The sequence below is a fragment of the Acipenser ruthenus genome, chromosome 11 (assembly GCF_902713425.1).
Source record: "Acipenser ruthenus chromosome 11, fAciRut3.2 maternal haplotype, whole genome shotgun sequence".
In the NCBI taxonomy this organism is placed as follows: domain Eukaryota; kingdom Metazoa; phylum Chordata; class Actinopteri; order Acipenseriformes; family Acipenseridae; genus Acipenser; species Acipenser ruthenus.
In genome coordinates, this window is record NC_081199.1 from 37888202 (window position 1) to 37912632 (window position 24431).

Consider the following 24431-nt stretch of genomic DNA (forward strand, 5'->3'; position numbering starts at 1 on the left):
TTAATACAATAAAAAAAAATACATTGAAATACATGTTTATAAAGAATTATATTAGTCGTGTCCTGCCCAAATAAATGTTTAAGACAGATATACTGGTATCTCATATCTTGTCATTTTCACATGGTTACATTGTCATACGGCATATCTACTCACTATTAACATGTACAATAAATGGGGTAAATGTATATCAATGTAATTCTTATTTTGTCATGCAAGATAAAAGAGTTTCCCAAGCATATATATATATTTTTTTAGGTATGTATAGTTACAATTGCAGTCCTGAACACAACATATAAGTTTCATGTTCTTTATTATAACATTTATATCATAAATGCAAAGATTACAATATATAAGATTATTTGTATTGCCCAATACAGATTATCATGATTGTTAATACACTTATACAGGACTCTATTCTCAAACAGGGGTTTGATAGGAAATCTTTTAAGGGACCAGCCAGGGATTAGTTTAATGTCTACCAAGCAAATCCCCAGTTACCCATCTCAATTGCTCTCACACTCTGGTGGGCGCAATGGTGGGACAAATAGTCTCCTCTAGTTTCACATTAATATTACTATACTTCATCTATCCTAAAAAAAAAAAGAAATAAAACATATTTTGATACATTTCAGTTGACACACATTTTTGCATTAGATCCATAACCCAGTACCACCACCATTATATTTCTTGAATGTGACAGATACATGAAGGGTTACAATAAAATACGGATCTCAATTAAGAAACCAAATAAGAAAATCAATCATCACCTAATGCTAGAGAAACACACAGATATATCCTCCAATCCTTGAATATTATTCACTGCCTACAGTTTCTTCATTAAAGTAAGCCACAGTGGTTTGTCCTTGGGCGTTGTATTTGATATTCTCCACCTCTCCCCCGTAGTTGTTGGGTTTCTGGAAGTGGATCTCCAGATTGTCCTGCAAGTCCTCCTCATCGAGAACATCACTGATACCAGACAGCAGGACCGTGCGTCTGGAGGTGCCACAGAATGTCTGGTGAAAGAAACACAGATGAAGAGGGGCGCAATGAGTTGTATATACAGAAACAAAAAGCAAAACATCATAGCACTTTCAGAGTTATAAACATCATTCTAATTTCTCCAGAATCTTACAATAAAAAATCTTAACTGGGAAGACTGAAATATGATGTACCTGCAGCTCTATGAATGTGCATCAAAGTATCTTTGGCAGTAACAAGACTACTATTTTTGTGTTATCCTCACCTGGAACTTTCTTAACCGATCTTCAGTGCACAGACTGACAAAAACTTCAGAAACTTTGTGTCCCATATCAAAGGGGTATATTTTCTTCATGGCCAAACGCTCAGCAACTGCAAACAGTCAAGACACAATGTTAATCATTACATTTTTGTTTAAATATAAAATTCCATGAAGAACGAGGTAGAAGTGAACTTGTTCCCAGTTCTAAAGAAAGCCATTTGGTTTTGGTAACTACAAATAATCTATTAAATAATCATTTTGGCGTGTATATTGATTGTATATGCCCCTACAAAACTAAAGCAGCAAGAGAATTATGAGAGTATATATCAGTAGGCTATGTTCAGTGTTAAGGCTTAACTGCGTTTCTGCACTAGTTTGTAGTACCTGAATATCCCTGATCTGAGTAATAGTTTTAATGCAAACCTCCAGTATGCAGAAATGTAATGACTGCTGTTCCAGAATCCTTGTTGTATTCAACATTGTCCACCTCCCCTCCTCCCAGGCTTGGCTTCGAGAAGTTCAACTCCAGTTTGTCTCTGATCCTTTCTTCCGGTAGAATAGGAGGAATATTGGACACTTCAATCTTCTTCAGAGACACATTGAGCTGCACCTGCAGAAGTAATGTTTTTTTTACATCTAACATCCATGGGGAGATTGATATTGTTACCCTCATTTATTAAACTGCTATCAGATGTAATAATCAGGATTAGTACTTTGTAGTCAGGATATTCTCCAATAAAACCATCTTAGAATTCACAATTACAATGATGAGACTGTGGGTGTGATGAATTAGGTTATCAATCGATTTATGTGATTCTCACATGTAACTCAGGATTCTATTTTCATCTGCACAACATTTGCATTAATACCAGGGTACTGTAAATGTCTTGGGAGACTTGGGAACAGCATGTGAAATGTTAACCTGACCACTGATGTCTCTGTACATTTATATCAAAACTCAAAACTAAGAACACAGTCCAAAAGAAAAGTTGTCCTGAGGGTGTTGGTTATTAAGTGACTGGTGTTGGGTCATTACCCTGCCGTAGATATTCTATAACCTAGGTTTCAGGATCTTGAAAATATCAAACTACATTTTCTTCATACGCAAAACACTATATCGAAATGATTCCAAATTTGGTATACATTCTTATCATTTCCCTGAACATTTTATGTAATTTAAAATGAACTCTACCTCAAATTTCACTGCTGTGTCTAATGCCACACGGGAAGGCTTCACGTCCATCTTCGCACTGTCTACGGTCACTGGACATCTGGCAAGTTTTAAGATCCTTTCAGCAACTGAACAAGAAATACGGGGTTAATTTGTCTTGTATAGCATCCCCAAGTGAACTTGGCACAGAGAGTCGCAGAATGCAGGCGTGTGCCGCGTATGAATTGTACATTTTTATCATCCGCAAACCAAAAAAGTAAAAAATGTCAGCCATCCTTGGGCACAAGTTTTCCCTCAGAAGTTTCCACAACACTGAAAATGAAATTGGCATCTCAAATAGTTTATGTGATACTGCGATACATTCAAGTAATTTAAAAGTGCTGAATATAAATACCACCACCGTTTAACATGGCTGATTTAAATGGTGGCAGATCTGAATAATAATAAAATCAATTTAATTAACTCTATTTGCATTTGAAGAAGTGGTGGTGGAATGACAATTAACAAGCTCCTATCACGTGGATGCTTAATCCTGCACAAGTTTATCTTTATTGTTTAGCTAATGTATTGATTAGGGGTGTGCTGATACTCATACTTAGCTTTAAGAAGTATTTATCGGTCGGTATTATATAAATCCTGTGTTGATTTCAAAACAAGAAATGCTGTCCTTCACTCATGTTTACAATTGAGAACCAATCAATGGCAAATAACTTCTGCACTGTGTTTTAAAAGCTGATTGGATGTGAATTTTACTTTCGTCTGGGCCACTGACATTTTTACTGCCACACTAATGTAAACTGAGGCCGTAACCTGGATTTTGAATGGCTATGCGAACATGAAAATGCCATGTTCGTCCCAGCACTAATCTTAATAGATTAATACAAACAACCAATAATACAGGATAATACCTCATTTAGAGCAATTTCAAAACATTTTCAACTAAAGAATGAAAGACAGCTGCTCTGGTGCAGGGTTCTACAAAATTCTAGCCAATACCTGAGGAAACTTTGAACATACAGCAAATCATTCCAGGCAGCCAGTAGCCAAGCTCAAATACAGCAGCGCAATTACATAACTACCCTCTCACACCTTGTTCTTCCTCAAAGGTGATCAGAGCCTGGCCTCCACTGAGGGTGAGAGCAGGGTTCTGAATGATGGAGAACTGGCCCTGGATGTGAAGACAGTCCTCCTCCAGCTTGTGATCAGGAATCTCCTTTTCCACTCCAATAAACTTAACCGCCTTCTCTGGAATCGCTGCTATGATCTGACCAATGGAAAATGGAAAACAAGGGAAATATTGTCCATAGGAATTAGTTAAAAGAGGGTTCTTGAATATTAACAACAGTTAAGTGATTCTTCTTTGATAACAAAAACATATTACAATGTGCTATATAGCTGATGAATTTGTATTAACCAAGGTAACCTAGGTACAGCGCACAGTGAAAATAATTGAAAATTCCCTAGTATTCCATAAAACAGTCACAGTAAGGCTGCACCTGAAAACAAGAGAGCTAATAAATGCATGTGTACTTGGTATTCTATGCCAGGGCTGTCCAATCGATGGCTTGTGTGACATGTATGGCTCATTGAGCTCCAAAATGTGGCTCTTTTAATTTAAACATGTTTCATATAAGGCTGCTAATGGTTTTGAAAAGACCAGGGAAAAAGGTGCAGTTAAAATGTAACACAACTAAACATTTACATTTTTTTTTTTGCTTACTGGTTGTCAATCTGGCTTCTTTAGCCCAAAATGTTGCACAGCTCTGAGTATATATACCTTTACTAATTTATGATGTATAGCAGTGTTAATCTGTAAATCTGTACTACCAGTAAAACTATTTCCTGTCTGGACTGAAGGTCAATAATGCTTGGGAGTGAAGCCTCCTGAAGCTGAGTCATGCTGTACCTGTTCATGACTGTCTTGTGAAGCACTGAAAGCACTGTAACCATCTCCATTCTGCTTTACTCATATGTTTAGTCAAAGTAACTGTTTTATTTAGTGTTTGGATTTTCTTTAGTCTATAGATTATGTTGACCAAGTAAGGGATTGTTACCTTAAACTTTTGCTGCAAGGATTCATTTTCTGATCTCATGAATTCAAGCTTTTCTTTCTGTTTATTGATCTGTTGTCTCAGTTGGTGGTTTGTTTCCTCAATTGCCAGAGCCTCTTGCTGCAAATCATAAAAAAAGACTGGTGTAATTATTAACAAGGATCAAACAAATAATATTATATAATATATTTATTATGTTTCATTGATTTAACAACAAACTAAAACAATATATAAAACATTGAAAACATTGTTACACCGCCTCCCTAGAAAATAAAAAAACATTTTGATCTTGCATATAGTGGTCTTAGTGAGGTTAAACGGACAACAAATGTCCTGCTCCCAAGCATCACAAACCAGCAGGGGTGATAAAATGCTTTCTTTGTATCTATTTTGAAAAGTTATAAACAGAAGATGATCTCAGTATCATACTCCTCCATCTTGTAAGAGCAGTTGAACCCATCTCCACTGTATTTTGCACTGTACAGTCCTCCTCGTTATCATGTCACACTTGATTTCCACCCCCTATTCTTTCTGAACCCAGGTGCACCTATATAAACCAGTGGTATTTGCATTCATTATACTGACAAAAACAAAGCAAACCGTTGCTATAGAGCCAGTCTGGCACCTGTCCCATACGTAGAGGTATGACAAAGGAGGACTGTATTTAGCAATTTTAATAAAGGGTCATTAAATAACTCCAGTGGGTAAAATAATCTCAGTAGGTGGAAATGAATGGGTTACACTGTTTCCTAAATAGAAATGTAACCCCTACCAGAACAGTACCTCTAAATCCTGTTTTTGATTTTCCAGCGCTTTCCAAAAGTCCTTCTCCTCTTGAGCAAGCTTCATCATCTCATCCTGAGCTTGCTTCTTGTGTTCTTCATGGTCTAGTTTATCTAGCAGCAGTCTGGATTTTACTGTATCTGCTTTTTCAGATTGTGTCTAGTAATGAAAAAAAGGGGAAAGTTATGATACTTAAAAATTAAGTTGTTGTAACTGTTTTCTTTTTAATAACAGGCAGGACCAAAAGCAATACTATTCTAAAAATTCAGAAATCAGACACTTGGCTTGCAAAAGAATATAGTATACAAAGAATAACCTAACTTTTTTATGAATGATGGTAGCAAAGTCTGTATCCCACTTTAACTGCTACGGTGAAAAAACAATGCTAAGGCAAGGGGTCATATTAAGTGGTTTAGAACCTTGATGCTCATCACTGGGTGTCTCCACCTGTTTGGCGGTGAATGTTTTTTTCACCATGAGTTAGCATGTATTCAGCTATTGCTAGTATTTGAACCTGCAGTTATCACCATGGAAGCATGACCCCAAGCCATGTTGTATTAAACACATTTACATTAAAATTAACTAAAATCTTACATGCATCAAGTCCCAAATATATATATATATTTCTAAAAGAATAATATATATATATATTAAAAGCTAGGAACATTATCAATTTACCTTCAACTGTTTCAGTTCCTTTTTTAAGTTTCTAAGCTCTTCTTGGTCTTCTGGTGACAATTCTTCAAGGGGCGTCTTTGAGTGAAACATAGCATTTTAAATTATTGATTTTCTTTACTGAAATCATATGAGTTTAATGGAATGAACAGTCATACAATCATAAAAAACCATCTGCATGTTTTTCTTCCTGTCTCAGTTTCTAAACTGGATTCAAATAAACTGTCTTAATTAAGTATATAAGTTATGTCAAGTTTATTTTAAAGTTTATATTTACCAACTAGAAAAACAGGTTAGACATCTACCATTTTTTAAAATTTTCTAAACATAAAACAGATTTCTTTGAGACATTTTGCTTTTTTTCTGGGTAAGATTCTCATGTCCATTTAATAATAGCTCAGCTTGTACCAAACTTCATTATCAGTTACCTAGATAATAATAATAATAATAATAATAATAATAATAATAATAATAATAATAATAATAATAATAATAATAATAATAGTACTCACAACATCCCCTTTGAGGACCAATGGCTGTGGAGCTTCACTAGTACCCATTGCCATCTGTGTCTGATGATAAGGTGCATATAATACAGAAACATGTCCATATTAGTTACTGGTAGTTACTGTTACTTTGCTGCAAACTCTAATATGATATTTTATAAGTACAGAACAACCCAGCAAAGATGTACTCATTGGGCCCATGCTGGCTGATGCATGGGCCCCACTGTGTAATCAAATTTGATTCAAAACAAAAAATAAATATCATGACAAAGATGAAGACAAACCACCTATATTCTGCTCATTAGGTATTTTTTGTGAGCAACCAGCACTGGCTCAATGACTTGGGGCCCCGATGTGCAAATCCACGCGGGCCCAATGTGGGCAGCCAGCACTGTGCCAATGTGGGCAGCCAGCACTGTGCCAATGTGGGCAGCCAGCACTGTGCCAATGTGAGCAGCCAGCACTGTGCCAATGTGGGCAGCCAGCACTGTGCCAATGTGAGCAACCAGCACTATGCCAATGTGAGGAGCCAGCACTGTGCCAATGTGAGCAGCCAGCACTGTGCCAATGGGGGCAGCCAGCACTGTGCCAATGTGAGCAACCAGCACTATGCCAATGTGAGGAGCCAGCACTGTGCCAATGTGAGCAGCCAGCACTGTGCCAATGTGAGCAGCCAGCACTGTGCCAATGTGAGCAGCCAGCACTGTGCCAATGTGAGCAGCCAGCACTGTGCCAATGTGGGCAGCCAGCACTGTGCCAATGTGAGCAGCCAGCACTGTGCCAATGTGGGCAGCCAGCACTGTGCCAATGTGAGCAGCCAGCACTGTGCCAATGTGAGCAACCAGCACTGTGCCAATGTGGGCAGCCAGCAGTGTGCCAATGTGAGCAGCCAGCACTGTGCCAATGTGAGCAGCCAGCACTGTGCCAATGACTTGGGGCCCCGATGTGCAAATCCACGCGGTACCTGCTGCCAGTTATGGGCAAATATTTCAGGCTGTGTTGGGCCATTGCTGGGCCAACGTGGACATTTTTGCTGGGAAACGTGCCGTGCCGTGCCTGTCCTTCCTGTGCTTGTGATTGTTTACTGCAAGTACTGGTATGAGCCAGGATGAAACAAACAGGAAAGAACCATTAAAACACAACATATCACGCACTGTAGTAACCATAGTTTAGGGTTAATAGCTTTGCCATTTCATCTATTTGTTTTTTTAACGCGATTATAAATAAGCAGCAGTGACCTAAAAACTGGTATGATCAAGCAAGTTTCACTTTTGCCTAGTTATTTAAAATAAAAATAATTATACCGTGGTCAGTTACTTTGTTTTTATGTTTAATCTCATTACTCACTTGTGCCGCGCAGTGCCTTCCCTTTGCAGTAAATATTAAAGCACAGCTTTTCTCGCCAACACTACAGTACTTCCGTGTTGAAAAGTGTTCACCCTCTATCAGAAGTTACGCGCGCTGTTAAAATGAAAACCGAAACTAATTAATGTTGTTTGCTATATAACAGAATATGCTTCTGCGCTTGGGGTCAATTTGATCAACCTGCAGTATGCTCTGCCCTCGGAGTATAAATCGGTCAAATCAGCCCCTAAGTGATATGGTTAACATGTCTGAGTATTTATAAGTAAACCCCCCCAATAGATCTGGTTACATTTAAAAACCCTGAAAAGAAATTACCAGGTATAGCCGTTCATGTTCCTATTCTATTTGTTAAGGCAATAAAGTAACTGTCTTGTTCTATTTTGAGTCCAAATGTTGGTAAAATGATTGTAATGCAAAAGTGGGGATCCCTAACAGTCTTAAAATCATTTCTGCATTATTCTTTAACAATCAAAACACAAAAAACAAAAAGTCCCAACCTGCAGAACAACGCAAACCGAAATATGTATTATTGCGCAACATCTAATGCGTCATGGTGTACGGGTGTGTCAAACAGTTTTTTTAGTTTCGATTTCTGTACAGCAATTCGGTTTATTCTGTATTTCTTGTTTACGGTACCGGAGTACATTCTAAAGAATATCAGTAGGCACTCTTTTTTTAAAAATAATTTGTGTTTTTTATGTAGATTAAAAAAAATCGAATTACCTTTAAAACTTAATAGGGAATAAATGGCAGAGAATGCTTCCTTGTTGGTTGTGGAAAATCTTCCTGACACGTTCGACTCTATTAAACCTAAGTTGGCTTTATATTTCCAAAACAAGAGGAGATCTGGAGGAGAAGTTTTAGAAATTAGGGATCACCCCGAAGACAAACGAAAAGCACTTCTTTTATATAAGGATGCAGAAGGTAAAGAGTTATTTTTTTACAGCTGCTGTCTGTATTGTTGCAGTTCTGCTTTACATCAATTTACATTTAAAACATAGAGTGTTTAATATTTTCGATGTTCCCAATGTGTTTACTGTATTCAAAGTATATGTAGTTTTCCTAGTGGGGCAGACTTTTAACTACTGTATTTAAAGTAAGTATACGTTATATGTTTTGGTTTCGTTTTGAAAACTGCTATATTTTGAGTTCCTGTAAACGTTGTGCTTTGTCTTGATTAACGTGTTAGACTCAAGGTCATGTAAGTAGGCTGTAAATAATAGATTTCAGAAGATGTCAGAAGTATGATGCTATCTCTGATTGGTTTATAATTATTGTCTTCACAAAACAAACGGTACAGTAACCTGCTTACCTTATTTCTTTCTCAGCTAAAAAGAAAGTGTTGGCCAAAGGAGTCCATGAAGTTGATTTTAAGCAACTGGGGGTTGTGAAGCTCCAGGTTAGACCATTTGAAGATGCAAAGAATGAAGTAAAACCAACAGCCCAGCCTGTTAGACTGGAAAATAGTGTACAGTTAGGAGAAGCTGCTGCAAGCCGGCATACAAAGGTAATGTGTTATACAACATTCATATTCCTTCAATGTCTCAAGAAAATGTGGATGCAGATTTTATTTTGAATAAAATACAGTCTGATATTCAGGACGAATGTTGAAAAAAGCCAACAACAGTCTAATACAGTTTCATGGCTATCATGGAGAAATACATGCATGGACTGTTATGTGAGGCCAATTCATATTCTAGAGCTGGGAGTTGTTGCCTATAATGACACATTGTATTTTACACTACTATATTATTTATATTTAGAATTTAATACAAGGAATGGGTACTAGACACCAATGTTTGAATTTTTTTTTTTCTGTTTCATAGGCCATTAGTGAAGAGGCAGTGACACCGGCTCATAAAGGAGGTAAGATTAACTAGCTTTACTCTATCTAGAAATCCCCTAGTTCATTCACAAAAAGGAACTTTAAAATGTTCACTAGCTTGATATGAATTTAGCTAAAACATTTCCACTGGGCTATAATGATAAGGCATGACATATTTATTTTTGTAAAGTAAGACATTAGGGTAAAATCACCCTTTTGTAGTTAGACCTGTTTCACGTTTTCCTATTCCATATTGCATATCCCTTTAATTGAGATATTTAACCTAAGTCATGTTTGTTGGTTTGGGATTGCAACATCAACATTGTTCCTGTTTAAAGTATGAATCAGATAGCTTCAACTGGGTTTTCTGACGTGCACAGTAGTATAAAGACAACAAAAGATATGTTCAGGTAATGAGCGCAAGGTATATAAACAGAATACTCCTTGAGCGTTGATGTAATTTCACTCATGAGGATCCTTTGAATGTCTGCACCACTCATTGAACAGTCGTATTGTTTAGAACCTGGACTGTTAGAGATAAGAGAAGGTCCCCTTGTCTCCCCAGATTACTTGGTGTTACTCAGCAGCAGTGGCCCTGTTGATGAAGAATACCTCAGACTATACTTTGAGCAATACTCTGAAGATATTGAAATTACCAAAAAGGAAGAGAACAGGTGGATTCTGAAGTGTTCAAACAAAAATGGTGAGTGCATTCTATTAGTGAGCGCGAGTGTTACACCTGTTACATTGTATCTCCTGCTTTTTACTTTTCTTATCCTTTTAAATGAAAATTTAAATAAACCAGTTACCAGAAACTACCATACAATGCAAAATGTTGACCAATGTACAAGATCTCAAGATAACATAATCTTAATTGTATTGTTGACAAAGGGTGCCATTGGAAATCCCCTTTTTGTATCGGTATTTTCTAAGTGTTGTGCAATTCAGGTTACAGTTTGAGGTCATGTTTTTTTATTATGAAAAAAAAAAGATATTAATAAGAGGAAACAAAATTTTCATGAATCTCAAACTTGATTTGATCAATGGGGCCCTTAGCTCTTTATAGTTTGCTATAGGGACATCTGGTGTTTATTACAGGTAACAGCAGTTCACACTTGTCTCCTGCCTATCATATTTTAATTTCACTGCTGTAATATTTTTATATCTCACAGATCAATTCAGACAATCCGATTTATAGTTTCTTTAATACATCTACATATTCTTATACTGTGTTTACTGTGCGTTACCGTGTTTACATAATCCAGTAGAAATAAAGAAGCCATATTGAAACTCCTTGAGTTCCTGTGTACAGTGCTGCACCTTCCAGGACACCAGAATGCTGTCTTGCATACTCAGTGCTTCCCTCTTATCTCATCCATTTACTGTGCATTGAACATGGAGTTAGGACACTACTACTGTGAGAACAGGACAGACTGTGAAAAATGCATTGGTCATTTTGCAATTTGTGTAATCTTTCATTTTGCTGACATTTACATGTTCTGTGTGTTCCCAGAGCTAGAGGAAACGCTGCATGTAAAAGAGCACACTGTGGACGGCTCCCTCGTCTCTGTTGAATTGTACGATGAAAAGGCAGAGGAAGAGAAGTGCGACCCAAGAAGGTTCATTTTGATGGGCTTCAGTGAGGACACCAAGCTGAGATTAATTTCTGTGTACATCCAAAGTTGCAGCAAGGGAGCTGAGCACTCCTGGGAGGTGCTGGACAGTGAGGGGCTGAAAATAGTGGTTACCTTTAAACAGGATATCGGTGAGCAAATGCCTCTTCTATTTATGCTATATAAGATGTTTTAACAACCTTTTATAAGATAAGATGTCCAAATATCGTAGTGTAACTTTTTTCAGTGCTTCAGAGATGTGAATGCTAGGAATAAATGTTACATATGATTCAGATGTGCATTATCACAAAACAGTTTGAATATTTATCAACCTATAACAGAAGGAACAAGTACAACACATAGACCTTCTATATGCAGTCCCAATTCTGTACTTGTTGAGGGAGTGTACTGGAAGGCTATACCTACACCTGTAGTATTGTTTGCTTTTACATTTAGGGTTTATTTATTTTTTTCTTTCAGATGTGAAATCGTTTTTGCAGAAGTGTTCCAAAAAAAAGTTGCAAAACAAGGAGATTGCAGCATCACGTCTGGAGCACACTGACTCTGTCCTGGTTCAAGGTCAAACCAGCAATATCATGGAAGACACCTTGAATCTGTATTTTTCAAATTTCAAAAGAAGCAAAGGGGGAACAATAACATCAGTGACTGGTGAAACGGGGACCGGAGGTGTCATTGTAACATTTCAGGATTGTCTCGGTAAACTTTACAATACACTTCAGTTTCTTGGGGTTTTCTCTTTACTGTAATTGGGGGATTTCTGCTTTCTGGAAACCCTAGTGGTCGTAAATCTTACTGGCTTAAAGCTAAACATCTAGGGAAAATCCTAGTTTATGAGAAAGATAGGTAAGACCTGTTGTGTATCTCAGTTTAATTGCTGAAATGTTTGTTCTTTTTAGTGCATCTGCGTACTACCTAATTCATCTTTTAAAAACTTGTCTGCAAATAAAACTTGTGTAACGTGTGTTTTTGCTTGTATTAACAGCTGCACAGCGAGTTGCTAAAGAACAGCATATGCTATGTGGAGTGAGATTGACTGCTCATCTGTATTATAGGCGTTTCCAAAAGGCTCTGACTGGAGAAACCTGCCCCACTCCAAACCTTCCTAGTAAGACAGCCTTCCCTGTGAACCCGCTGCTTCTCAATTACATCAATCGCACAAAGAAATACAAAGATGAGCTTGAGACAGTTTTAAGGGGCATTGATTGTAAGGTTCACATTCACAATGAAGGAGAGATACAGCCTCATGAAGCTATACTGGAACACACTTGTGATAGTGACTCGCTGTCATTGTATCGAGTCGCTTCAAGCTGGGAAAGTGATGCCAAGCAGACATTTCATTCATTTCTTGATCAATTTAAAGTACACCAACTTATAATAGAAAAGGAGGTATGGGAGAAAATAGCAGATGAGTGCCTGGAATTAAGTAACACTGATTTAAAAGTATCCTTTGAAGCTTCCACCAGCATGCTTGTTTTGGTTGGAGAGAAGGACCGAGTTATCAGTGTCCGAGATAAAGTAGAGCGCTGTGTGAAGAAAGCAAAGGAAGAGCTATTAGAGATAAGAAACACCATAGAAAGGAAGGTTATTGTGAAAAACAGGGAAGAACTAAATCTGCTGTGGAATTTAGTCTACGACAAGCTTGAAGACGTTGAAAGTTCAAGTGATGACGGAGCCTTGGCCTTATACCTGAAAGGACACAGGGATAAAGTAGACAAAGCCGAAAAAGTCGTCAAAGAGGCCAAGTCAACACTGATTACTCAAGCACTAAACCTGCCAACATGTACAGCAGAGTTTTTAAAGTCACTGGATCTGGAAGAGTTTAAGCTGGGTCATTTTTTGCAGAATGGCATTAGAGCTGCCATACTCAACCACAAATCCTTAGAGATCGTGGCTGTCCAAAATGACGCCAAGAAAGCAGAAGATAAAATCAAAGAACTCCTAAAGGACGAAGTCATCAGTCTCACACATGATCAGACGAAAGCCACCAAAATTGATGAATGGAATCGTTTTTTCAGTGAGCTCAAAGAGGAGGTGGATTCTAGCAGTAGTGGCTGTGGCATCAGCATCACACAGACTGACACGAAGATTACGTTAGCCGGCTTCTCCAGTGTTGTGGCAGATGTTACGAGGAAGTTGAAAGGCTATCTTGAAAACAAAAGGCCTGTTACTGAGGTTATCCCCCTCAAAGAGGTTCATGAGGTAGACTTCATAGACAGCTGCATGAAGGTGTCCGAGGTACCTGAGATCAAAGCCATGGATGTCACCATACTGCCGGTGCGGACGCAGGCTTCCCCTGGGTTGAAGGTCAGCGCCGCTGCGGACAACATTAAAAGTGCAGTGGCTGCTGTGGAGAAGCAGATAGCTTTGATTGCTTTTGAAAAGTGCTTGTACAACAAAGCCGGGGAATCCAAGGTGCTTGAAAAACATCAAGATACCCTCAAGGCCAGGGCAAAAGAGTTTGGATGCATGTTATGGCTAACGATTCAGCAGGACACACCCACCGCTTTACCTGTTCTGGCAGCTCAGTCCTACTCTCACAAATTATGTGATGCTTTTTATTTACACATTGCCCAAGGCCACATAACAAAGAGAAAGGCGGATGCTTTAGTGTGCCCGTTAAACGGTGACTTAACCTTTGATAATCCTATTGCTCAGGAAGTTCTTGATGTTGGAGGAGATGAAATAAGGAACGACTGTGAGACGATCATAAAAGACAGGCAAGCAACAGGAGCGGGAGAGGTGATACTGACCTGCAAAGGAAAGCTCCCTGTAAAAATATTGATTGTTGCTGTGACTCCTATATGGGGAAAGTGTAATTATACAGTAAGAGGGAATCCCATGGAAAATATGTACCTGAGCTTGTCAGTCCATCGATGCTTACAGACCGCAGAGGAGAATCAGTGCGCTTCCATTGTGCTTCCGGCTCTTGGCTGTGGAAGCTTTGGGTTCCCAGTCAGTGAAAGCGCCCGAGTGGTAATGAAGGCAATCCTGGAGTACTGTGAGAGCAAACCGAGCAGCCTGCAGAATCTCAAAGACATCTACGTGATTGAACCTGATGGCAGGATTATCCAACAATTGAATGCTGCAGTGAAAGACATGGTAATTATAACCATACCTACTTGCCTGATACACATTTTAACAGCAGCAACAACTACTATACTCATTAAACTCAGTCTTACACATTTTTCCTGTTTTCCCAATTTACAGAATTTTTTTATTTTATTTTTTATATAAAATATGGAATGTTGTATAATGAAAATACTGTCTGTTTAATCTCTTTAGGCTTCTATGCTGGGACAAACTAATGCAACAGGGAAAGCAGCTGCAACTCTACCTGCACTGACAGCTACAGCAGCTTCTCCAGTACCTGTAGCTTCCACAGTTCATGCTACACTACCTTCCTTTCTGTTAAAAGGTAAGAAAGAATTGTACATTGTGGCTACAATCCCCCCCTTCCAAGCGTTGTTATTGTGGATGTATTCACTGTAATAACATTTGTGGTGCTGGATGTCTCTTCTATCGGCTGTCCAGTGTTGATAAAACTATGCATGGGCATCTGTGTTTCTCTCAAGAGGAATATGAAACCTTTATCTTCCCATTTTAATGGGCTCTACTGAGTCATCTCCAGTGACGTGGGGGTGTTTGTCTTCCCCCCCTCCATTAACTGTTTTGTTATTTGTCCCGTTCCCAGCCACATCAGCGCCAACTGTTAATGTATCTGGGGTAACAGTAACTCTGAAAAAAGGAGATGTCACCAAGGAGACTGTGGATGCGATAGTGAATTCAACAAACAACAGCCTGAATCTGGATTCTGGTGAGTAACACTCAGGCAAAGTCTTCTTCTCTTAATCATGGAGGATTGGGGGATTCCCAGAGCTGTCTAACCTGAACTGGATCTGATCACAACTGAGGGTATAATGTAATCGTGTACTCTTCTCTTTTTGCAGGTGTCTCTGGAGCAATATTGAACGCTGCGGGGAGTTCTGTTGTTGATGAATGCACGAAATTGGGTAATCTTAATTAAAATACGTGATGATATCATTTTTAATACCAATCGTGCATTACATGCAAAAAAAATGGGTGCTATTTGAAGAAATAGAAATGTTATTTCTCTTTGACTAGGTTCTCAACCAAGTGACGGAGTTGTGTGTACAGGAGGAGGCAACCTCAATTGCAAGCACATTATCCAAATGGTGGGACCGACCACTACAGCAGGCATCATAGTGTCTGTGGAGAAGGTTCTGCAGGAGTGTGATAATAACAAAGTGACCAGCGTAGCGTTCCCATCTATAGGGACAGGTAATGAGCCTCATCCTTTTACAATAAATCAATACATAACATGTTCCCCTAATCTGATGGAATGCATTACTGTCCCTCACCAGCAGAGGCCAGTCTCCACAACACAGGTTTGAAAAAATGTCACCATTTTTAAAGTTACTTTGGTCTTCCAAACTAATAAATGTACAATTTATTGTTCTCAAAGAATAAACTAATTCATTCACATATTCTTACCAGTATAGTTGGTATATGATTACCCATACAACATGTCTGTAAAGTGGTTACAACAGTGTTACTGTTTCATGTTCTGTTTTAATGAATGGAATATACCCCAATATGGACAAAAATGTCCACTATATTCCCTTCAGTCACTGCATGCATAATTGTACCATGTTAAGTTTCCTATCTTTGTATCTATTTCATAATGCATGTATGTTTTTTCAAAGTTTTGGCAGTGCAACTTCTCGAATTCCATAGAGTTCACGCAAACTGTTGTAAAATTTCTAAAAATGTAAATATAAAACCATGACTGAGGGGGGTATAGAGGTTTGTCCTCTTTTTAATTAAATGATCTCAAGAGTTTTTGTCATAGAGCATGAAAATGTTCTTTCTATTTATTTATTTTTGCTTTTTGTTTTTTACAGGAAGAGGTGGTATTAAACCCAAAGACTCAATTGTTTCAGTATTAAAAGGATTTGAGAACTATTTTTCAAAATCAGCTTCCACCGGCCTTAAATCTATTTTCATGGTTGCTTTTGAGCAGAAGGTGTACGACTCTTTCCAAGATTATTTTGCTGAAAGAAATCTGCAGTCGAGTGGAAACACAAAAGTAAACATCTTTTTTTTTTATTTACTTTGAAAAGATGTTTTTTTAGCAGGTGGTGTCGTTTGTTCTCATACTGGTAACCCAGAAAACTTCGTCCATGCATTTATCTGTATGGTTTCTATGCAAATAAAACAGACAACAGCTAGTTAAATGGAATGAATCACAGGCAGCGGTGAAGCACAACAATGTAATAAACTATTTCTTTTTTATAGGCAACCAATCAAGCATCTGCTTTTGGGCCCCAGACTGTGCCTTCCGTATTGTCTTTCATAAATCAAGGTATTGTCCATTCATCACTTGTTTTTAGAATGTTTAATGCAAAAAAAATGGTTTGGAATATACACTTTTTATAAGTAAACCCTTATTTGGTCAATGTGTTGTTTTGTGAGAATAACAGAAGGTATTCGTGACCGACTGGCTGTATTTTCTTTTAGGACAAGTTCATGTTCAAAGCATGCAGTCACCCTCTCAAGTAAAAATCTACAATGTCACAGTAACCATTAAGAAAGGAGATATTACTACTGAAACTGTTAAAGGGATTGTTAACTCCACAAATACTTCTTTGAATTTAAACAGTGGTAAGTGTTTTTCTCCTCCCTCTGTTGTATGATGTTTTTATTTTTTTAACGGTGCGATGTCAGGCATTGATGAGTTATGTTTGTACTGCAGGTGTATCAGGAGCTATATTTAAAGCAGCTGGAAGTTCAGTTCAAGATGAGTGCAAAGCACTTGGTAAGTTAGAAGAGTATAATGACCACTTCCAATAGGTGGTGTGAACGTTGCTATTTACTGTACATCGTGCATTTATGAAAACCTATAAAATGCTTTCAATGGGAAAGCATTTTATTCGGACAATATTTGACTATACAACAGAATCCCAACTCTTACTAATATATAACGGTATGAACCAATACACACTGTAATTCATACTTTATAATACCAATGTGTTACCATATGAAGTCATTGTGAAATATTTATTCTAAATCCATTGTGTTGAAATTGCTTATTCTTGTTCTGTAAGAGTGAGTCTGTGTCTTTTGCTTGTTGTTCAGGCTCACAGCCAGCTGATGGGCTTGTGGTGACAAGTGGAGGATCACTGAGCTGTGACTTTATTCTACACATGGTAGGACCAAAAACCATGCCTGGAATAGAATCTCAGGTGGAAAAGGCCCTTCAGGAGTGCGAGAAGAAGCAGATCACAACCATTTCCTTTCCTGCAATAGGCACAGGTAACAGTGCTGTAGAATGCAGAATGATTGATTCTAAAAGGCACAGGTAACAGTGCTGTAGAATGCAGAATGATTGATTCTAAAAGGCACAGGTAACAGTGCTGTAGATTGCAGAATGATTGATTCTAAAAGGCACAGGTAACAGTGCTGTAGAATGCAGAATGATTGATTCTAAAAGGCACAGTTTTTTTTATTTTATTTCTTCTCATGTTTAATTGCTAATGTGATAGGAAAGTGTTATCGGTGGCTCCAGGGCAGGATTGGTAAACCTCTAGTGAAACACAATGCAGAGCTTGTGAAGTGGTTTGGGAGAATACAGCACTGTGTGTGAATACTTTTTCTTTCCTGTTTAGGTGCAGGAGGACTAAGTCCCAATGGTGTCATCGAGTCAATGCTGCAAGGATTTAAGAATCATTTATCTCTACAGAGGGCTTCAATCCTCAAGCTAATTTACATTGTTGTGGCTCAAGACAAAATCTTTGACGAGTTTACCGACGGACTGAAGCAGTGGACCCTTGAAGCCCAAGTAAGTCAAACAAACATTTCCTCACACCGAATATTCGCTGAACGAGGTGAGGCTGGCTTGACTGTTGATTACTCATCATTTAAGGCCTAATGCTAACTGTTTTCTTCTACCAGGATGAGTGTCCTGATAGCGATGATGACTCTGACTCCAAGTCTGAGAGTGAATATGAAGGTAATGGAATAGTCTTGTTACACTGTTGCTTTAATGCCATTAGTTTTAGAACACAGACAAACAGAAAGAGTTCAATTTCTGTTTGTTTGCGTGCTATCATACTCTTTGAAGTGCATTGTTTGTGCTGTAAGCTGACTTGCCCAGTATATAACCGTCATTCTAAACTTTGGCATGGGGTTCCTTCCTAGTGTTTTATGTACTTTACAGACAAAAAATAACAAGTTCAAATGCATTGTTGAAACATGGCAAAGATTTTTATGATGGCCCGTATTGCCATATGATTGATTTACTTTCATTAAAGTGTAAATGTAAAATATTTGTATTATAAAATATACCTAATGTATGTGTTGGTTTTAAAGATCTGTTTCCATTGGTGAACAATATTGAAATAAAAATGGGATCCATAAAAGTTCAGGCTGTATGTGGTGACATCACCAAGGAAAAAACAGATGCAATTGTAAACAGCACCACTACCACTCTCAACTTAACATCTGGTAAGTGTTTTTTTTTTTGTGAGTTTCTAAAAAAATGTATTGCAATATATTCAATGAAGGACTAACAGTATGACTATCGTATAGCACTGTATTAGAGTCCAGAGCAATTAGAAGCAATGGACATAGTGAAATCAGCTCAAAGTAATGGCACACAAAGAAGATGGTTTACAGGAAATACAAATACAGTAATCCGTCGCCTATCCGACTGCAGTGGGACCAGAGTAAGGGCGGATATGTAAAACGGTGGATAAATTAATCCTGTTTTAAATACCATTATACACAGCTGTAACAATTACTATATTCACACAATTATTGTTTTGAGATTCAGCTTTGATTAGGGAGCTCTCCTAAATCCCTTGTTTAGAAAGATAGAGGGTATTAATGCTTGTGACAGAGTAGTCGTCTGCCGTGTGGATGCGTGCATTATCTGTATACAGTTGATATGCCCCGCAGGCAAACAGGATTTATTTACATATAGTCAACACACTGAACAGCTCACGTGACACTACCAGCAATGGTTGCGCATGGATCACATACAACACAGTGTACAAAAACTTTGGCAAGATCTACAATCTCTGAACTAATCTTCTCTGTTCAATAATAAACTAACGTTGCTGAAGAGATTGATCATGGCGGATAAACGGTTAGGGTGGATATGTGACAGGCGGATAGGAGACTGATTACTGTATTAATTTTAACAGGAAGTGTTGCTGTACATTGTTCTTAATTGCTGTATAATCTAATGTAGTGCTTCATCACATATAAATCACGTATTAATCCACACACACTAGACAGTTGTACCAAGACAATGCATTACAGATGCATGTACAGTATAGTGTCTTTTTATCATTTTAGATTTTTAGCCAAACAAACGATATGCACAAATAACATCATTCATAAAAACATTTGATAGTGGTTCAGGATGAAAACGTGTGGAATTTACTTCTATAAATCAAAGCAAAGGAACAAACCAAAGCATGCAAGCAAACACATTAACCTTGAAATGACTGACACGGTATTGAAGGCTGCTCTTTCTTATTGCATGCAGGAGTATCTGGAGCTATTCTGAAAGCTGCAGGCCAGTTGGTCGTGGATGAATGTACAGCTCTTGGTAAGGAGACATTCATTTTCTTTTAACTTCTTTATGTCCATTTTAATAATTGTAAAAAAAATGTAAGTATTATAAATTATGAAACCAATAACCATGGCTGTTTTTTAACAGGAGTCCAGCAAAGTGATGGCTTTGCAGTCACCAAGCCAGGAAATCTGCAAGTGAAACACATCATACACATGGTTGGACAGACGACAGTGCCAGCTATTACACAGTCTATGTGTAAAGTTTTGAAAGCCTGTGAAAATATGAAGATCCAATCTGTCTCATTCCCAGCACTAGGCACAGGTGATGTATAGTCTACTGTAATATATATATATATATATATATATATATATATATATATATATATATATATATGTGATATGATGTGAAAGGTTATTCATATGCTTATATTAAAGTCTTAACTAAAAAGTTGTCATTTTTCTTTTTTGTGACTAATATATTAAATCAGTTTACTTTTTCCTTTTTTTTTTTTTAGGAGCTGGTAATTTAAGTGCATCTCAAGTAGCCACTGCCATGGTCGATGCTGTCAGCAGTTATGTCATCGACCATGTGAAACCTTCTCTTAGTGTTGTCCGCATTGTCATATTCCAGCAAAACATGATGCTTGACTTTGAAAAGAGTCTGGAAAAGTTTAAAAAGGTGACACCCCGTGCCATTCCACAAGGTAAGAAACTGTACAAGCATTCTGACTTCGTAGCCGTTGCATAACAGTTAGAAATCAGTGTACACATACACCAGACAGGGTGTCCCCAAATACAACAATACAGCTGTAAATATACTATATTTAAACATATAAACTATGTGTATTAATGTTTTCCCTGATAATAGAACAATAGTTTGGACACCACAAAACCACTACACAGTTTGGCTCAATTGGCTCCTTTGCAGGCAGTATGGATAAACCTGCTAACCTGCTACCATTTCCCTGTGAGGATCGACACTCCGTGACTTGAGATATAACCAGTGCTTGTGCTGCCCCATCTCTGTGGCAAAAGAGTGGACTTCACTACCAGTGCTTTTAACGCAGTACATTTCACGAACCCTAAAATGTACCACAAAAATGTCAGGAACATTAGCAGTAATACTAACAGTCTGTGGGCTTTCTTTACAGCACCAGTTAAAACTGTTTCCAGTCGAGTCCAAGCAGTCATTTCAAACACAAGCCCGACAGCGAAGGCAGTGAAATATCCAGTTAGTACGGTGGAAGTGTACAGCACATCTAAAGATGGCATCTCCAAGGTGAAGGAATGCATCAAGGACTTGATCGCTGAAGAGTGCTCCAGCAGTGACATCGACTCGGAACACATCAGCCATTTGCTGGACGCAGAAAGACAGCAGATGGCACAGTTGTGTGAGAAGCAGCAAATCCAACTGGAAATAGGACAGAGGAAAATAACGGTGTCAGGGAAACGGGATGATGTCCTGACCGCTGCCCTGACGATCAACAAACTTATTCAGAATGCTAAGGAAAGGGACGGCAGGAAGCAGGAAGAAAAGAGGATGAAGAAAACTGTCCGCTGGGAGATGTTTATCCATGGCAAGCCTAAGGCACTCGGCTCCAGAATAAATTATGAGCTGGAGGTGGCCTACCACAAAAAGGAGAAGACCTATGTGTACAGTCACAATGGGAAGTCTTACACAGTTGACATGGGGAAGATGCAGCAAGCTGATCAGAAAGGAAATGTGATCAAACTCAAAAGGATGCCCCTGACTGATTCTGAGACAGGTAGGTCTTTTCTGCGCAACGCATTGATTCCCTTGGTGATGTTTATTTTTTACATTTTTCATATAGTAATACAGAGTGCGGACTATTAATACCAATTCCTATCTCCTATTTGTCTATGCGCCACTATATTATCAAGAGGTGAGCACACTGTTCATTTATTCCCTATTCCCATGTGCAATGTTGGCTTGTTCCCTCATTTACATCCTCTTGCAAATCATCATTGCTTCCTAACATAGGCATGCATGGTTGGTAAAGCTGTTTTAAAGTTTTTAAAGGTGGCTAGTCATAATTACATTCAATAGAAGCAGATGCTTTAAAAAAAAGTTTTTTACTGATTCTTGTTAATTAAGAGCAAATAGAGAAATATTTTATATAATAATTAGGAAATGCATACAATAGAAAAGTTCATTTTAACTGGATTCCTTTCTGCATACTGTTATTACCACGTTAACAATATTCCTGATTTTTCAGCCATTATTGAGCAACCAGAATCATGGACCAACATGAAGAATAAAGATTTTGAAATAATTGTGCTTGCACCAAACACAAAGGAATTCCTGAAAATTTCAAAAGAGTTTGTAAAATCATGCAATTCCTCAAGCAATAAGAATAATGTTGAGGTAGTACAGGTAAGGAACTACCAAACAAATACAATAACAATTATTGACAATGTATGCATTACTTCTTACATACATGGATATTGTAAGCTGTGGCATTCAGGATGTCCAGATGCCAACTACGCCATACAGTGATTGGTTGATTTCTTATGTAATGTATAGTGTCTCATGTATGGAGAGACTGAAAGCATGTACAGTAACAGCACTAACAGTGGTATTGATTTCTGATGCAGTTTCTTGTTGAATCTCTAGATTGAGAGGATCCAGCACCTGAAACAATGGCAGAGCTATGCTGTGAGAAAGCAGACACTGGACAGGAAGTATCCAAAAGCAACCAACGAGCGCATTCTTTACCATGGGACCACAAAAGACATCTGTCAGAGAATAAACAAAACAGGCTTTAACAGAAGCTTCTGTGGAAGAAACGGTAAGCCTCGTACTGTGGTTCTATATTGTGATATACTGTGGTCAAAAATAATGTGATATCTTGTAACAATTGTAAGTCGCCCTGGATAAGGGCGTCTGCTAAGAAATAAATAATAATAATAATGATAAAATAATATTCTTTAACAAAATATTGGTTTGATATTTAGAAGAGGGGAGAAAATTGCCTCTATTTTAAGACCTAATAGCAATTTGAAGCAGCCCGTGTTAAAACGGAGGCATCTTCATCCACAGCTTAGGTACAGAGCAGGAAGATTCTGAATGCGTTTCCTGTTTAGTTATGTTGCTTTACATCGTCACCCTAATCCTTCTGCTGCCAAAGCCTGGTCTTCCCGCCATCATCATCCTATGGTTCTGGCTGATTGTGCTTTACATTCGCTAATTTGTAAAACAGTGTTTCTCCGGGACTCATCTCCCAGTTGTGTGTGCGTGTGTGTCTTTCTTTTCTTGGAAAAGGGAACGCTACGGTTATTATTGAGTGTAAATTTCCTTTTTTTTTCCAGCAACCAGATTTGGGCAAGGAACTTACTTTGCCAAAGAGGCGTCCTACTCTTGTCACAATTCATACTCCAACCCAGATGAAAATGGGCACAAATACATTTACAGAGCCAGGGTAATCACTGGGAAGCTTTGCCAGGGAATTGAAAACTTAAAGGAGCCAACCCCGGTCAACCCCAACGATCCAAACTCTGATCTATGTGACTGTGCTGTCGACAGTGAAAAGACGCCTTTTATATTTGTTATTTTTTGTGATGATGGAGCCTACCCTGAGTATCTTATAACTTTTAAAATTCTGAACTGAGGCTTGAGTTCAGGAATGTCAAACGCAAGTGTAATTTGTTATTTTATTGATAATCCAGAATCGCTGCTAGTTGTCCCTTAAATCATATGCAACTTTTAAAGGTATGTTAAAAAAATGTAACCAATTTGTTATAATCATTTATCTTAAGCAGTTTAAAAAAGTTTGTATCCATATGCTTTTAGAGTTCAAGACCAAGTTCAGTGCTTCCCTGTGGAAGGCCAGTACAAAACCAGTGTCAGGAATTTAAGTACGACAATTTGTTGTATACTGAGCATCAAAAGAAACATATCACTTATATTTGAGCATCAAAAGAAACATAACACTTAGATTTGAGCATCAAAAGAAAAGTATCACTTATACTTGAGCGTCAAAAGAAACTTATCACTTATATTTGGATAAAATTCACTAGATGTGATCGAAAAATGACAAACACTGTTTTAGAGCAGGTGCAGTGACTTTTTATTGTGCTGACTGACAATCACATTAGTTTGAAATCTCTGTCTTGCTCTCTTTGTACACATTAATTATTATGTTTATGAGGCTGCAGCATTTTAAATATGTACTGTTTTCCGATTAAGAATTCACATTTTCCTGTTTACAGAAACAAATTACAGTTCAGCCCCCTTGTGGCAAATCAGTGTCAGTGCATTACACTTGCAGATTGAATTATAAAAGAAACTAATTTGTACTGTATTAAAAATAATTTTAAAAAATACATTAACTTGAGTGTTCATCATTTAGAAACCCGATTAACTTCTTTTAAAAGATGACATTTTTAAAAAGTGACATTTGCCAGTACTTTTTGTCCTCCACTGGGGATGCAGATCACTAGCAACTAGGATACAGTGGGGGAACCCTTTGATGGAAAGGAAGTCACTAATCCAATTGTCATTACATTTGGTTAGGACATGAGATACCTGCCAGCTTGTCTTTATGTGTATATGCATGTCT

General features: G+C 37.9%; 2 protein-coding genes across 4 annotated transcripts; one reads left to right on the forward strand and one right to left on the reverse strand.

The window, feature by feature from the left end:
* LOC117426234 (N-myc-interactor-like) lies at window positions 1-9146 on the reverse strand. 3 transcript variants are annotated; one of them, XM_059033850.1, is made up of 10 exons: window positions 7391-7496; window positions 6433-6492; window positions 5924-5998; window positions 5246-5404; window positions 4466-4582; window positions 3501-3675; window positions 2433-2539; window positions 1664-1850; window positions 1244-1350; window positions 1-1013 (listed from the first exon to the last, which is right to left on the reverse strand). In XM_059033850.1, the coding sequence occupies exons 2-10, from the start codon at window positions 6484-6486 to the stop codon at window positions 813-815; spliced, it is 1182 nt and encodes a 393-aa protein (XP_058889833.1). In that variant the 5' UTR covers window positions 6487-6492; window positions 7391-7496; the 3' UTR covers window positions 1-812. The 3 variants fall into 3 exon arrangements, with proteins under 3 accessions (XP_058889833.1, XP_033899519.1, XP_033899517.1); XM_034043628.3 differs by lacking the exon at window positions 7391-7496 and adding an exon at window positions 9104-9146 and having other exon boundaries at window positions 2-1013; XM_034043626.3 differs by lacking the exon at window positions 7391-7496 and adding an exon at window positions 7774-7877 and having other exon boundaries at window positions 2-1013.
* On the forward strand, window positions 8357-24114 carry LOC117426232 (protein mono-ADP-ribosyltransferase PARP14-like). The gene is made up of 26 exons (XM_034043621.3): window positions 8357-8715; window positions 9120-9298; window positions 9618-9657; window positions 10182-10319; window positions 11130-11381; window positions 11710-11946; window positions 12233-14349; window positions 14533-14665; window positions 14942-15064; window positions 15198-15260; window positions 15373-15549; window positions 16173-16357; window positions 16567-16633; window positions 16789-16932; window positions 17024-17086; window positions 17407-17583; window positions 17937-18109; window positions 18223-18280; window positions 18640-18774; window positions 19823-19885; window positions 19997-20173; window positions 20367-20555; window positions 21003-21617; window positions 22089-22246; window positions 22487-22661; window positions 23182-24114. Exons 1-26 carry the CDS (start codon window positions 8538-8540, stop codon window positions 23478-23480), a joined length of 6315 nt encoding a protein of 2104 aa, XP_033899512.3. The 5' UTR covers window positions 8357-8537; the 3' UTR covers window positions 23481-24114.
* The last annotated feature ends 317 nt before the right edge of the window (window positions 24115-24431 follow it).